Source organism: Mytilus californianus, unplaced genomic scaffold (assembly GCF_021869535.1).
Source record: "Mytilus californianus isolate M0D057914Y unplaced genomic scaffold, xbMytCali1.0.p SCAF_8, whole genome shotgun sequence".
Classification (NCBI taxonomy): domain Eukaryota; kingdom Metazoa; phylum Mollusca; class Bivalvia; order Mytilida; family Mytilidae; genus Mytilus; species Mytilus californianus.
In genome coordinates, this window is record NW_026262734.1 from 61,829,979 (window position 1) to 61,845,015 (window position 15,037).

General features: G+C 32.1%; 1 protein-coding gene across 1 annotated transcript; it reads left to right on the forward strand.

Moving 5' to 3' along the window:
- The first annotated feature begins 7,865 nt into the window (after nt 1-7,865).
- LOC127712821 (uncharacterized) lies at nt 7,866-13,535 on the forward strand. The gene is made up of 3 exons (XM_052219429.1): nt 7,866-8,496; nt 9,497-9,586; nt 12,178-13,535. Exons 1-3 carry the CDS (start codon nt 8,487-8,489, stop codon nt 13,533-13,535), a joined length of 1,458 nt encoding a protein of 485 aa, XP_052075389.1. The 5' UTR covers nt 7,866-8,486.
- The last annotated feature ends 1,502 nt before the right edge of the window (nt 13,536-15,037 follow it).

Here is a 15,037-nt window from a genome sequence, read left to right on the forward strand (position 1 = left end):
ATAAACGTAATCGTTATAAATTTTAACTTCATGGTTCTTATGCAAGCAAATTTAATAAACAATGATTTTATACAGTTGTGTTATTGTTTTCACCTTACATAGGGCTTTATTTCTGATCTTATTTCTGTGTACACAATTCTGAATCTACATATTTCACCTATATCAATATTAGGTAATCCGTTTGGACGATTCCATATACTATTATGTTTTAGGGTTTTTAGCTTCAGTGTCGAGTTGGTGTATAGTATTGAGGGCTATCTGCGAGAAATAAATCTTTTTTTCTGATAGATTAACTAAATCCAAAACCAATATAAAAATAGTTAACACATTTATTTTATTTAACGGAGTAAATTGATCGGAATGTGAATGATACATAAACCTAAAATTCGTTTTGGTCTATCCCAGTGATGACATTTGCGCGGGACTTTAGTCCATTGACATCGTAATATAATTTACTTTGGATTATAATTATCTTTAGATGTAATGTTACAGGATTTAATGTGAAATAATTTGTCTCTTCTTTTATAGTACACGAGTTTGACGTCAGGTTTGTACACATGAAGTCTCTAGTCTAAAAAAAAGCCAGTGACAGAAGGATAAACAGATATTGAGATAAGCAACTGTCTAGGGCCAAGTAAGGGAGGTGAAAAAGCCAGTATTACGCAGAACGATAAACAGTTACATAGACGGATCCAGGGGGTGGGGAAAATTTGGTTGATTTTATAGGGAAGCAGGGGCGGATCGAGCCATTTTATAAAAGGGGGGTTCCCAACTCAGGACAAAGGGTGGGTGGGGGTGTGTTCCAACCATGTGTCCCCATTCAAATGCATTGATCGTCCAAAAAAAGGGGGGTTCCAACCCTCGGAACCCTCCCCCGGATCCGCCACTTGGGAAGCATGACGGGAGTGGGCAACCCTTAGGTCAGTCATTATAATACAAAATATGTTGAATTGTAGTGAATAAGTACTTTGTAAGGAAAGGTAGCAAATGTTTCCGATTGCCAATGTTTATTATGTGTGCATTGCGTGTGTTAAATATTCTATTTGTTAATGAAATCAACAGCAAATATATCGAGACTACACTACTTAGTAGGATTCTGCGTAATGACAAGGGTATAATCACTTTTTAAAGATCACGATAAAAATACTACTTCTGAGACCTTACGCTTAAATGACAAATATTTTATTTAATTTTTTATCCAATCTATTCACTCGATGCTTGGGTTTTTTAAGGAGTGGAAGGGGTAGGTCTATTGGTCAATTGACTTATAAAACATGTTGCTGCTGCAATGTAATGTTTAACATACATGTGTTTCTTATAATACATAATAGTGTTGAATTTAAGCGAATCTGTACTTTATATGTGCATTTGTACTAAATCAAGTTATTTCTCTGTTCGTTATTTGAGTATTCAGGGTGCTTAATATTTATACCCCCGCTTTAACAAACATGTGACAAAGTGGGGGTATACTGTTTTACCTCTGTCTGTCCATCCGTCCATCCATTCATCCATCCGTCAGTCCGTCCCATGAATATATTTCGTCGCATCTTTCTCAGGAAGTACATTACAAGGATTTCTGAAATTTGGTTTCAGGGTTTATATAAATCAGCTATACCGTGTGATGCGTTTTCAGATTTATCACCCAACAACTTCCCGTTTACCGAACACTTAAATCATCTTACACATGACATCCAAGTTGAAAATGTTTTTCTTATTTCTGTTCTTTTTTCTGTTCATTTCTAGAATGAAAAGAGGTTTAACGGTAGTCTTTTTAACTAATTAATTGGTTAAAAATGAGTTTACTATAATAGAAAAAAATAACCTTTTTTTATGATATGTTCGGCAATCTTTAAAAGTTTCTTACATTTGTTTATTCAACGAGTGGGTTTACACGTAGATATGATTTTTCCTATAATATCTACTATATGTTTGGTCATTGTGACCAGGAAATCTAAATATCGAACTTGCTTCAAGACGCCGATCGCTAATTGAATAAAGGAATAATGAACATACCATCATTGTCATATTCCCGAATACGACAGTTTTACCGAGTGTGAATTAGCATTGCTATATGACGTGTCTCGGTAATTTGTACATCAAACATTCATGTATTTTTTTTATGTTTCTGTTATGGTTTCGGTTGGATAATGTGTTATGTCTTACCGTTTGTAGTCCAAATAATTATAAAATTGCCTTTCAATACCATTATTGGTGTGAAAATTGTTTGGACTGGTATTGTGATAATAACTGTATAAAGTTCGAGATTGCATGTTCGTTACGTAATTGCGTCACTTTTTGTGATATCCTGTATTGTCTGTCGTTGATGGAAGATGTTCGTTGTTGTTCTGCGGTTTGCATGTTGTATCGACTATTATATTATTTGTGTGTGCGTTTCTCTGTGATGAGTGATCTTACGTATGTTTGTGCTGTATTTCTGTCACGTAGTGATGTCAATTTAGCGATATTTCTTAACATTGTCATATAAGCGGGAGGTTTGGCTAGCCATAAAACCAGGTTCAACCCACCATTTTTTCTTAAAATGTCCTGTACCAAGTCAGGAATATCGCAGTTGTTATCAAATAGTTCGTTTCTATGTATGTTGGCGTTTGTTTTTGTTGCACTTCAGTGTTCCTGTTGTTCTTTTGTTTTCCTATTATAGTTGATGTGTTTCCCTAGGATTTGTTTTCTCTCAATCGATTTATGACTTTTGAACACCGGTATACTACTATTTAAATGATAATATAATCCTGATTCGGGTATTTAAATCTGACACTTCACGCAAAGATATATATAACACATAGGTAAATAGAGTTCAGTTCATGAATAGGGTATATTTAATGTATTTCAAAATCACGTTTACAATATTTACCCTGACGAATGGCACTATAACTTCGCCATATGTCCTTTATATTTACACATTGTTTAATTGATACATTTCAGATCTTGTTTTGGTTTTGTCTTTTAGTTTGTTGATGAAAGGGGGTTTCGGGAGATAGGAAGGGTAATATCTATATAGAATGAGTAGATCTAGTTTCCATCTGACGAATATAAGACGTTTTTGCTTTGTATTTATTATAATACAAAATATGTTGAATTGTAGTGAATAAGTACTTTGTAAGGAAAGGTAGCAAATGTTTCCGATTGCCAATGTTTATTATGTGTGCATTGCGTGTGTTAAATATTCTATTTGTTAATGAAATCAACAGCAAATATATCGAGACTACACTACTTAGTAGGGTTCTGCGTAATGACAAGGGTATACTCACTTTTTAAAGATCACGATAAAAATACTACTTCTGAGACCTTACGCTTAAAAGACAAATGTTTTTTTTTTTCATTTTTTATCCAATCTATTCACTCGATGCTTGTGTTTTTTAAGGATTGGAAGGGGTAGGTCTATTGGTCAATTGACTTATAAAACATGTTGCTGCTGCAATGTAATGTTTAACATACATGTGTTTCTTATAATACATAATAGTGTTGAATTTAAGCGAATCTGTACTTTATATGTGCATTTGTACTAAATCAAGTTATTTCTCTGTTCGTTATTTGAGTATTAAGGGTGCTTAATATTTATACCCCCGCTTTAGCAAACATGTGACAAAGTGGGGGTATACTGTTTTACCTCTGTCTGTCCATCCGTCCATCCATCCATCCATCCGTCAGTCCGTCCCATGAATATATTTCGTCGCATCTTTCTCAGGAAGTACATTACAAGGAATTCTGAAATTTGGTTTCAAGGTTTATATAAGTCAGCTATACCGTGTGATGCGTTTTCAGATTCATCACCCAACAACTTCCCGTTTACCGAACACTTAAATCATCTTACACATGACATCCAAGTTGAAAATGTTTTTCTTATTTCTGTTCTTTTTTCTGTTCATTTCTAGAATGAAAAGAGGTTTAACGGTAGTTTTTTTAACTAATTAATTTGTTAAAAATGAGTGTACTATAATAGAAAAAATAACCTTTTTTATGATATGTTCAGCAATCTTTAAAAGTTTCTTACATTTGTTTATTCAACGAGTGGGTTTACACGTAGATATGATTTTTCCTATAATATCTACTATATGTTTGGTAATTGTGACCAGGAAATCTAAATATCGAACTTGCTTCAAGCCGCCGGTCGCTAATTGAATAAAGGAATAATGAACATACCATCATTGTCATATTCCCGAATATGACAGTTTTACCGAGTGTGAATTAGCATTGCTATATGACGTGTCTCGGTATTTTGTACATCAAACATTCATGTATTTTTTTTATGTTTCTGTTATGGTTTCGGTTGGATAATATGTTATGTCTTACCGTTTGTAGTCCAAATAATTATAAAATTGCCTTTCAATACCATCATTGCTGTGAAAATTGTTTGGACTGGTATTGTGATAATAATTGTATAAAGTTCGAGATTGCATGTTCGTTACGTAAGTGCGTCACTTTTTGTGATATCCTGTATTGTCTGTCGTTGATGGAAGATGTTCGTTGTTGTTCTGCGGTTTGCATGTTGTATCGACTATTATATTATTTGTGTGTGCGTTTCTCTGTGATGAGTGATCTTGCGTATGTTTGTGCTGTATTTCTGTCACGTAGTGTTGTCATTTTAGCGATATTTTTTAATATTTTCATATAAGCGGGAGGTTTGGCAAGCCATAAAACCAGGTTCAACCCACCATTTTTTCTAAAAATGTCCTGTACCAAGTCAGGAATATCGCAGTTGTTATCAAATAGTTCGTTTCTATGTATGTTGGCGTTTGTTTTTGTTGCACTTCAGTGTTCCTGTTGTTCTTTTGTTTTCCTCTTATAGTTGTTGTGTTTCCCTCGGATTTAGCTCGTAACCCGGATTTGTTTTCTCTCAATCGATTTATGACTTTTGAACACCGGTATACTACAGTTGCCTTTATTTAAATGATAATATAGTCCTGATTCGGGTATTTAAATCTGACACTTTACGCAAAGATATATATAACACATAGGTTAATAGAGTTCAGTTCATGAATAGGGTATATTTAATGTATTTCAAAATTACGTTTACAATATTTACCCTGACGAATGGCACTATAACTTCGCCATATGTCCTTTATATTTACACATTGTTTAATTGATACATTTCAGATGATGTTTTGGTTTTGTCTTTTAGTTTGTTGATAAAAGGGGGATTCGGGAGACAGGAAGGGTAATATCTATATAGAATGAGTAGATCTAGTTTCCATGTGACGAATATAAGACGTTTTTGCTTTGTATTTATTATAACATGTATAATACAAAATATGTTGAATTGTAGTGAATAAATACTTTGTAAGGAAAGAAGTGCAAATGTTTCCGATTGCCAATGTTTATTATGTGTGCATTGCGTGTGTTAAATATTCTATTTGTTGATGAAATCAACAGCAAATATATCGATACTACACTACTTAGTAGGGTTCTGCGTAATGACAAGGGTATAATCACTTTTTAAAGATCACGATAAAAATACTACTTCTGAGACCTTACGCTTAATTGACAAATGTTTTTTTTATCCAATCTATTCACTCGATGCTTTTGTTTTTTTAAGGAGTGGAAGGGGTAGGTCTATTGGTCAATTGACGTATAAAACATGTTGCTGCTGCAATGTAATGTTCAACATACATGTGTTTCTTATAATACATAATAGTGTTGAATTTACGCGAATCTGTACTTTATATGTGCATTTGTACGTTTTCAAGTTACTTCTCTGTTCGTTATTCGAGTATTAAGGGTGCTTTATATTTATACCCCCGCTTAAAAAAAGTGGGGTATACTGTTTTACTTCAGTCTGTCTATCCGTCCGTCCGTCCGTCGATCCGTACGTCCCATGAATTATTTTTGTCGCATCTTTCTCAGGAACTACACATTACAAGGATTTCTGAGATTTGATTTCAGGTTTTATATAAGTCAGCTATACCGTGTGATGAGTTTTCAGATTCATAACTCAACAACTTCCTGTTTAGCGTCAAGTATTTGGGCGGGGGTATCATCAGTGATCAGTAGCTCACAGTTCACTCGTTTGATCTCTTTATGAATGGGCAGCATAGATATCGTTACAGACAAATAAATTGTGCTAAAAGTCATGAACAAGTATTTTTATTGTATAATAAAATTATGATAGAAATATTAATTGCGGACGACTAAAACTTTGCCCTCAAATATCTGTTAATCATTTAAATCTGTCGAGCCGAAGCTTTTCAGAATTTGTTGTTCTGATTATTTCTATTTTGCTTTTAAATTTGTATACTTAATAATAGCAAAATCAGAAGAACATTTACGTATTTTTTGGCAATGTTCATTATTTTTTAGAGTGCTATATATTTGACCTGTTTGTGAATCGCTAACATTATTCTATTACTTTATTGATCAATTCGACCAAAAACATAGTACAATGTACGACGCGATGTGCATGTTATTGTATCAGTGATATTAATAATATTTATACAACTAACAGAATACGTTTTTACTTAAAAGTACAAACAAGTCTGAAATAAGTTTTGGATATTTTTGTATATAACATTCTACAAAAGAATAGATCGTGTTGAATAAATTACTGTCTGACATTAATTGATTAGTGTCGCCTAAGGGTATAGACAGGTTTTTTGGTTATCTTTATGATAATAGTATAATATCCTATGATACATTATCATTTAGATAATGTATCATAGGATATTGTGATCATGTGGAGCAGGATCTGCTTACCCTTTCGGAGCACCTGAGATCACCCCCAGTTTTTGGTGGGGTTCGTGTTGCTTAGTCTTTAGTTTTCTATGTTGTGTCTTCTGTACTATTATTTGTCTGTTTGTCTTTTCATTTTTGGCCATGGCATTGTCAGTTTGTTTTCGATCTATGAGTTTGACTGTCCCTCTGGTATCTTTCGTCCCTCTTTTATATGATACAGGGAATTTATTTATATTTAGATTACGAATTTAAGGGGAAGTACGAAAGCCATAGATAAAGCTATAAAGCAAATAAGGATAAAAATATATCCCTGAAAAGCGTGTCATTTTCCGTTGTTTATAGAGTTACATGTATCATTTGTGTACGAGCACTTTTCCTGCACTTTGACGGTAAAAGTTAAAAAGAACAATGAAGAGACAAAAATAATTATTTCATATGAATAAATTCATGTTACTAAAATAGATGTGTTGTAAACATCAATGAGAAAGTTACCCATAAAAAATAGCATAAAAACGTTTTGGGACCAATAGTCATGAATATATAAACATATAATGAATTCAATCCATGTACGGGAAAATCACTAACTTCTAAAATAATGTACCAGGTATGATTATAATAATTACCCAGTAACTACAAAAAGCAATAATAACAAATAAAAAAAAATCACCAGCCTAGAGGTCACCACTATCATAACTACATAAAATATCTTGAATATGTGTACATAATGAATGTTGAAATATTTCAAACGCCAAAGGTTTTAAACCCAATGTGAAGATTGCCCAAGCTGTATTTGGCACAACTTTAGTGGAATTTTGGGTTCTTCATGCACTTAAACTTCATAATATTTAATTTGCTGTTGCAAATGTTTTGCTTCAGGCACACTGAGGAGTCTTGTATAGACTAAAAGCGCGTCTGTCGTACACAATTATAAGCCTGGTATCTTTGATGAGTTTTATTTTTCATGCACAATCCGCAATACGAGTCCATACACATATCCATGTATCCATACATATACATGGAGAATCGCAAACAATGAAACATGTTTCATGTGATTCGTTTGATTTTTATTAACAATAAAAGTATCATATATTATGTAGTTAAGAAATTTCTTGTATTTGATCTAAAAAAAAACGTCCAAACATCTTTGTATGAGAAAAAAAGGTTTTTATCTTGATGATGAATTGCAATCAAACCATGGCCAATTTGTGTTCCTAAATACATACATACAGCAGTCATGAAAATTCCTTTACACATTATATCATTTATAATTCGTGTAAAAAGAAATTGTAGCTCTAGATATTTTTAATCAAATCTCAATCAGTGATGTTGTAGTGCCCTGTATTTACAATTATTTAGTATAATTGCTGTTTACATCCTGACCTGTATTATTGTGTTTATAAAACAATGATATTCAGTAGCTTATAGAAAAAAATTGAAAAATTAAACAATTAATGATAAAAACTAAGAGAACATTTATATGATCGAAAGTGCCGAAAATTTGTGATGTGATTACGATAGACCAAATTTTACCAAATTTTAACGTGTATTGTTTACACCATCATATAGTTAAACATGATCTTCCAAACATGCATGTGTTACAAGGTATGTGAGAAAAACAGTTATGATACATGATATGCGATACGTGGCATACGATACAGACCTTGTGATGTAGGTTTTATTTAACATTTATTTAAGATATTCTAAACAGCTCTTACTGAATTCATATTTCATTTTTTATTCTATTTAACACAGATTGCAAGAACATGAATTGATCCAACAAAATTGACCGTTTTTTCTTAACAATGGCAGAAGGTTAGTTTTTCTTTATCTGTTATTTAAAAAAATTCTCAAACGAACTTTTACAGTTTTTTTGAAAAACAAAAAGTGCCACACGCTTCTGAGATTATCAGTTTTAGAGTTATGAAATGGTTACGGCAAAACTTCTTTATTCGACTTTCTGTTTGCTGTTTATACAAAATCGGTATATTCGAGTAAACATTATATCCTCTACTTTTGTCTGATATTATTTTACGCAATATTTATTTTACATTCAAATAAATATTTTGATTTAGCATATATTTTAAATCAAGAAAAAAGCATGGTCTACAATTCGATAAATTTGAATCACCAAGAGAAGTTGCCATGAAGAAACGCATTATCTGTTCCTTTCAATTTAAAGAAACACGTTCGATACAATCAGCAAAATATCTGTCCTCTTCATGCGCTTTATGTCTCCTTACACAATTTGCATATATCTTGTTTTCAAGTTCATAATTATTGCATGATTCAGTTTTTGAGTGATATCACAAAATTTTTTTTCCAAGACATTAGAATCTTGATGTTTTTTCGTTCTCTGCAGAAACTAGCGCAAATGAGCTTCTTCTACGATGTGAACACTTATACATATTTCTACACATATGATAGTCATGTAATTGGCAGCTCCATGAGCTTACATAAAAACTGCTGATATTTAATATCATCATTATATCTAATTAGTTGCAAATAAAATCTAAATAGGAATTGAAATAGTTGTAACCAAAAGAAACGAGAATCAGTATGAATCACTTCTTTTCAATGAGAAATAAACAACTGGTAATGCCTTATCAATTACTTGTTTATAAAACAATTTCACAAAGCTAATTATTCACGAATGCACGGTCCCTAAGGTACACATACACAATAGCAATACTGTATATTACCTATCTTCCATGTTAGGTTTAATACATGTATTTAAACAATGAAATATATATACTTTTTGAATGTTGTAATATATGTACGACAAACTCGCACACTTAATTTCATTTTATTTCAGACGAAAAACCACACGTACAGTTGAATATAGGCGATGTAGAATGTTTACAGATAAAAACATGTATATGTGAAAGGGAAACTAAATCAAAATGTATGATATCAATAGATATTTTTTTCTGTTGTTAAATATATCTCTTTTCAATTCACCACTTCCAAATGACATGCTATTATCTAAAGACGTAGATCTTAGTTAAGGGACGCTTTAAACACCATTTGTGCATCTACATTCTACGTTTGTGTCAACAATTATCATTAATTTCTAACCTTCAAGTAGCACAGAATTATTTAATCATGTGTCACTTGAATGGTTTAAAAACATTGATGAATCTATCACAAAGGTCTGTCTGATTGTAAGACGATACTCCCTGAAATATTGCATTCACTGATAAAACTAGGAAATATCTAAGTAGAATTTGAATTTAGATTATACATTATAGAAGGTAGATTCATTTATTTAACATACTGTATTGCAATGAATTTGTCCGTCTGTTCGTTCGTCCGTTCGTTTAACACATATTTTCATCACAGTTTGCATAATAACCTCTCGATTTCATATTTTGACAGCGACTTGACAATGACAAAACGCTTTTTTTGGGTTCTATCAGATAACAATTTTTTTTTACCGATCTTTCGAATTTAACAATGTGTTAAATGAACTTTATTTTTTTCCCTCACACATTTCAGCAATACTTCTGATGAGAATGATTGAATATTTAGTCACCAGCCCAAGAGTAATAACTTGTAACATGGATGCGGTTCTTAAGTATCTCAAACGACTACTCCTTGTTTATATACTTTATACCTTTATAACGAGTGGGGGTACATCTAAGCAAGACCACGCTTGCATTCTTGCTATTGTTTTTTTTTTCAGTGTTCATGGTTTTAAGGAAAACTGTTATTTCTTGCATAATTGATTTCTTGTTTTAACTTGTTTTATATACAAACCAATAGATACTTTGTATTAATGTAAACACTTGAACTTGAGTTTAAACTATACTAACAAAATCAACGATTATCGCTACAGCATGATTTTTACAGTTATTTTTGAAAATTTAATCTTTTTCATTACTTAACAGTTATCGGCGATTTGTTTAAAAAAACATAAGTATGACTCTTTATCTATAATACAGATACATCCCATTTGAACATAAAAAGAAACATCTATATTCTAATCATTAAGCTAAGATGCTTGTATGAAGAATGAAAAGAAACAAAATTCTTTGCGTTCTAATTGTTTTCTAGATAGTTTATAAATGCTGCTCGATTCAAAATTGAAAGTATATGTATTTTGAAGAATGTTTACATTTTATTTATTTTTAAAAGGCCAAATCGTCCCTTTTTAGCTCACCTGGCCCAAAGGGCCAAGTGAGCTTTTCTCATCACTTGGCGTCCGTCGTCCGTCGTCGTCCGTCGTCGTTAACTTTTACAAAAATCTTCTCCTCTGAAACTACTGGGCCAAATTTGACCAAACTAGGCCACAATCATCATTGGGGTATCTAGTTTAAAAAATGTGTCCGGTGACCCGGCTAACCAACCAAGATGGCCGCTATGGCTAAAAATAGAACATAGGGGTAAAATGTAGATTTTGGCTTATATCTCTGAAACCAAAGCATTTAGAGCAAATCTGACAGGGATAAAATTGTTTATCAGGTCAAGATCTATCTGCCCTGAAATTTTCAGATAAATCGGACAACCCGTTGTTGGGTTGCTGCCCCTGAATTGGTAATTTTAAGGAAATTTTGCCGTTTTTGGTTATTATCTTGAATATTATTATAGATAGAGATAAACTGTAAAGCAATAATGTTCAGCAAAGTAAGATCTACAAATAATTCAACTTGACCAAAATGGTCAGTTGACCCCTTAAGGAGTTATTGCCCTTTATAGTCAATTTTTAACCATTTTTCGTAAATTTTTGTAATTTTTTACAAAAATCTTCTCCTCTGAAACTACTAAGACAAATTTAACCAAACTTGCCCACAATCATCATTAGGGTATCTAGTTTTAAAAATGTGTCCCATGACCCCGCCCGCGAACCAAGATGGCCGACATGGCTAAAAAATAGTACATAGTGTAAAATGCAGTTTTTGGCTCATATCTCTGAAACCAAAGCATTTAGAGCAAATCTGATGAGTATAAAATTGTTCATTAGGTCAAGATCTATCTGCCCTGAAATTTTCAGACCAATCAGGCAACATGTTGTTGGGTTGCTGCCCCTGAATTGGTAATTTTAAGAAAATTTTGCAGCTTTTGGTTATTATTTTGAATATTATTATAGATAGAGATAAACTGTAAACAGCAATAATGTACAGCAAAGTTAGATCTACAAATAAGGCAACATGACCAAAATTGTCAATTGACCCCTTAAGGAGTTATTGCCCTTTATAGTCAATTTTTTACAATTTTCATAAATTTTGTAAATTTTTGTAAATTTTTACAAAGTATTTTCCACTGTAACTATCAGGCCAAGTTCATTATAGATAGAGATAATAGTAAGGAGCAAGAATGTTCAGTAAAGTAAGATCTACAAACACATCACCATCATCAAAACACAATTTTGTCATGAATCCATCTGTGTCCTTTGTTTAATATGCACATAGACCAAGGTGAGCGACACAGCTCTTTAGAGCCTCTAGTTTTAATACCCCCAGAATATTGCTTATCACATGTGTCCTGTTTTAATAGGTTTAGAAGACAAACTTAAAGCAAGGATTGAAGAAGACGACACAATCTTCACAAAAACCAATAGTTATGAAAACGCCAAGGATATTTTAGAGAAGAACAACATTGTTATTATCGTTGGATCAAGCGGAGATGGAAAATCATTCATTGCAAGACGACTTGTTTGGAACAAAATAAAGGATGGGTTAAATTATAGAGAAGTCACGCGTACGCCGGATTGGGATCAAATATCCTATAACGAAAATCATATTGTGTTGATGGAAGACGCTTTTCAGAAAAAGTCATGCTGCAGCAAGCCCAAAGCAGACTCCTATATGTTGATTGCTACACTTCAGGAACACATGGAACATTTTAGAACATCAGAACACATACTGTATGTTGTCATCACAACACGTCCAGATATTTTCAGTGAACTTCAGAAGCTATTTGAAAATAGACCGTTCTTTGATGAGTTTGTAACTGTTGACTTGAATGCTATGGGATTAAAATTTGCAGAAAAGGTTGAAATTTTTCGTAAACATGAGCAGAAATGCAATGGACTAAAATTTGATGACAAATCTGTAACTAAAATTTGTACATTTGACACGCCAAGTTTTCCAAATTGCGTCGAAATGTTTTTCACAAATGCAACGGCTTATAAAAGGGGTCTTGAATTTTTTAGAAATCCTACACAGTTTTTGAATACAGAGATTGTCAAAATTTTTCGAGAAGATAAGGCATTATATACGCTTATGGTTTTGTTGGCAATGAATGATGACAGGCTACTCGAATGCAATTTATTGAAAACCATTGAATCAACAAACAGGGATATTTTGAAGGTGCTATTAGACAGTAATACAGATTGTCCTAAACAAATAAAAGCGATGCTGCTTAAAGTCCTGGCAAAATCACAGTCGTTCATACAGCTACTTAATGGAGTTGTTAAATTTAGATATAAATGCATTTCTCATGCTGTTTGTTCTTCGTTTGGAGAAACGATGCCAGAAGAGGCACTGCTGTATTTGCCGATTGAGTTTATTTTTCAAAAGGTATTTGTTGACGGAAGCAATTATTCAAAAGACGAGGAAGGTATTGTGTTACCAAGAAATTGCTATCTTTATTTAGCAAAACGATTAGTTGTCGAGCTCGAACGCGGATGCATTCAACAGGTTTGCAAACATAATGCCTTTAAGTCCCAATGTTTTTCATGTTATTTTATTACTCTTGTAAAAGAAAACGACAAAAAACAAATTAGATTCATGCTTCAAATAACAGAAAGAAGTCAGAAGAACTGGTCATTATGGAATGGATCTCTTTTATACTGGAGTGCCGCCGTAGGGGAAGAGAACTTATTGCTACGGTTACAGTACTTGCAACCTTAGGCGTTACTGTTTGACGTGAACTTGACTGATCGGTGAATGATTGGTGACGGCTGTTTGACTGATCGATGAATGATCGGTGATCGATGACCCATAGAATCCGTCAGATACGTCAAATAGGCTATGTGAGAGTTACCGTGACAACGGTCATCGATCGATCAGTAAATTAATTGTATGCACTGATCGGACGGATACGTATATAAATAAAATTCTTATGTAAAACGAACTCCACAGTATTTACAGTCGATAAACGCGGACCTCTACGAAGACACCTTTACTCGTTAATTATGTACCACTAAAAAGCGATAAAATGTTATCATTTAAAATAAGTACTCTATTTGTTGTCGTTAAATGATGACAATATATAGTAGAACAGTAAAGATACATACAGCTTTGTTTGGATTAATTAATTTAGAGTGTTGTTTTAATTTTTGTTCTAGATTACCAATATTTCTTCTTCTTATAACATATAATGCAATGTTATTTCTAATTAGTCATTTAAAAGGCCTCAAGAAAAGTTTCTTTGATAGAATTTAAAAAAAAATAAGATATGAATAATTTAAGGATAAATATACATATATACCCTTTTGTTTTTATTAAATAAGAAATCAATAATTTCTCTTTTTTAATGGAAATTATTGAACGCCTATGGTTTTTTGTACTTTTTATGGTTAAGGATTGGTTGTTTTTTATAAAATCATAATAATATCTGAGAAAATATACTAAAATGTTGTTTGCATTGTTTTGATAGAAATTATGAACCGTCATTTGATTTCGGTACATTTTGTACATCATGATTGGTTGTTTTTCATAAAATATGTTGAATTTCAAGGAAAAGATACTAAATTTTTTTTCGCTTTGGTTAAAAATGCAAATATTTCTTCTTTTATATCAGAAAAATGCAACGTCAATTGCAATCAGTCATTATAGATGCCTTTAGATAAGTAATTTTGTATAAAATGTTAATCATTGAAAGATAAATATGCATAAACATTTGTTTTTGTTAGATAAGAATGCAATAATTTCTTTATTTTGATAGAAATTATGAAATATCATTTGATTTTGGTTCTTTTTGTACATCAGGATTGGTTGTTTCTCATAAAATATTCTGAATTTCAGACAAAAGATACTAAATTTTTGTTTGCATTGCTTAAATATGCACATAATTCTTCTTTTATATCAGAAATAATTCAACGTCAATTGCAATCAGTCATAACTAATGCATTCAGATAGTACTTTTATATAAGATATGAATAATTGAAGGATAAATATGCATAAACTTTTGTTTTTGTTAGATAAGAAAGCAATAATTTCTTAATTTTGATAGAAATTATGAAATATCATTTGATTTTGGTTCTTTTTGTACATCAGGATTGGTTGTTTTTCATAAAATATTCTGAATTTCAGGGAAAAGATACTAAATTTTTGTTCGTGTTGCTTGAAAATGTAAATATGTCTTCTTTTGCATCAGAAATAATTCAACGTCAATTGCAATCAGTCATAAT

Bases quoted from the DNA above. Each gene is read 5' to 3' on its own strand.
- LOC127712821 (XM_052219429.1), top strand. The intron at 9,587-12,177 runs GTATGATATCAA...CTGTTTTAATAG, and splicing joins AAGGGAAACTAAATCAAAAT to GTTTAGAAGACAAACTTAAA.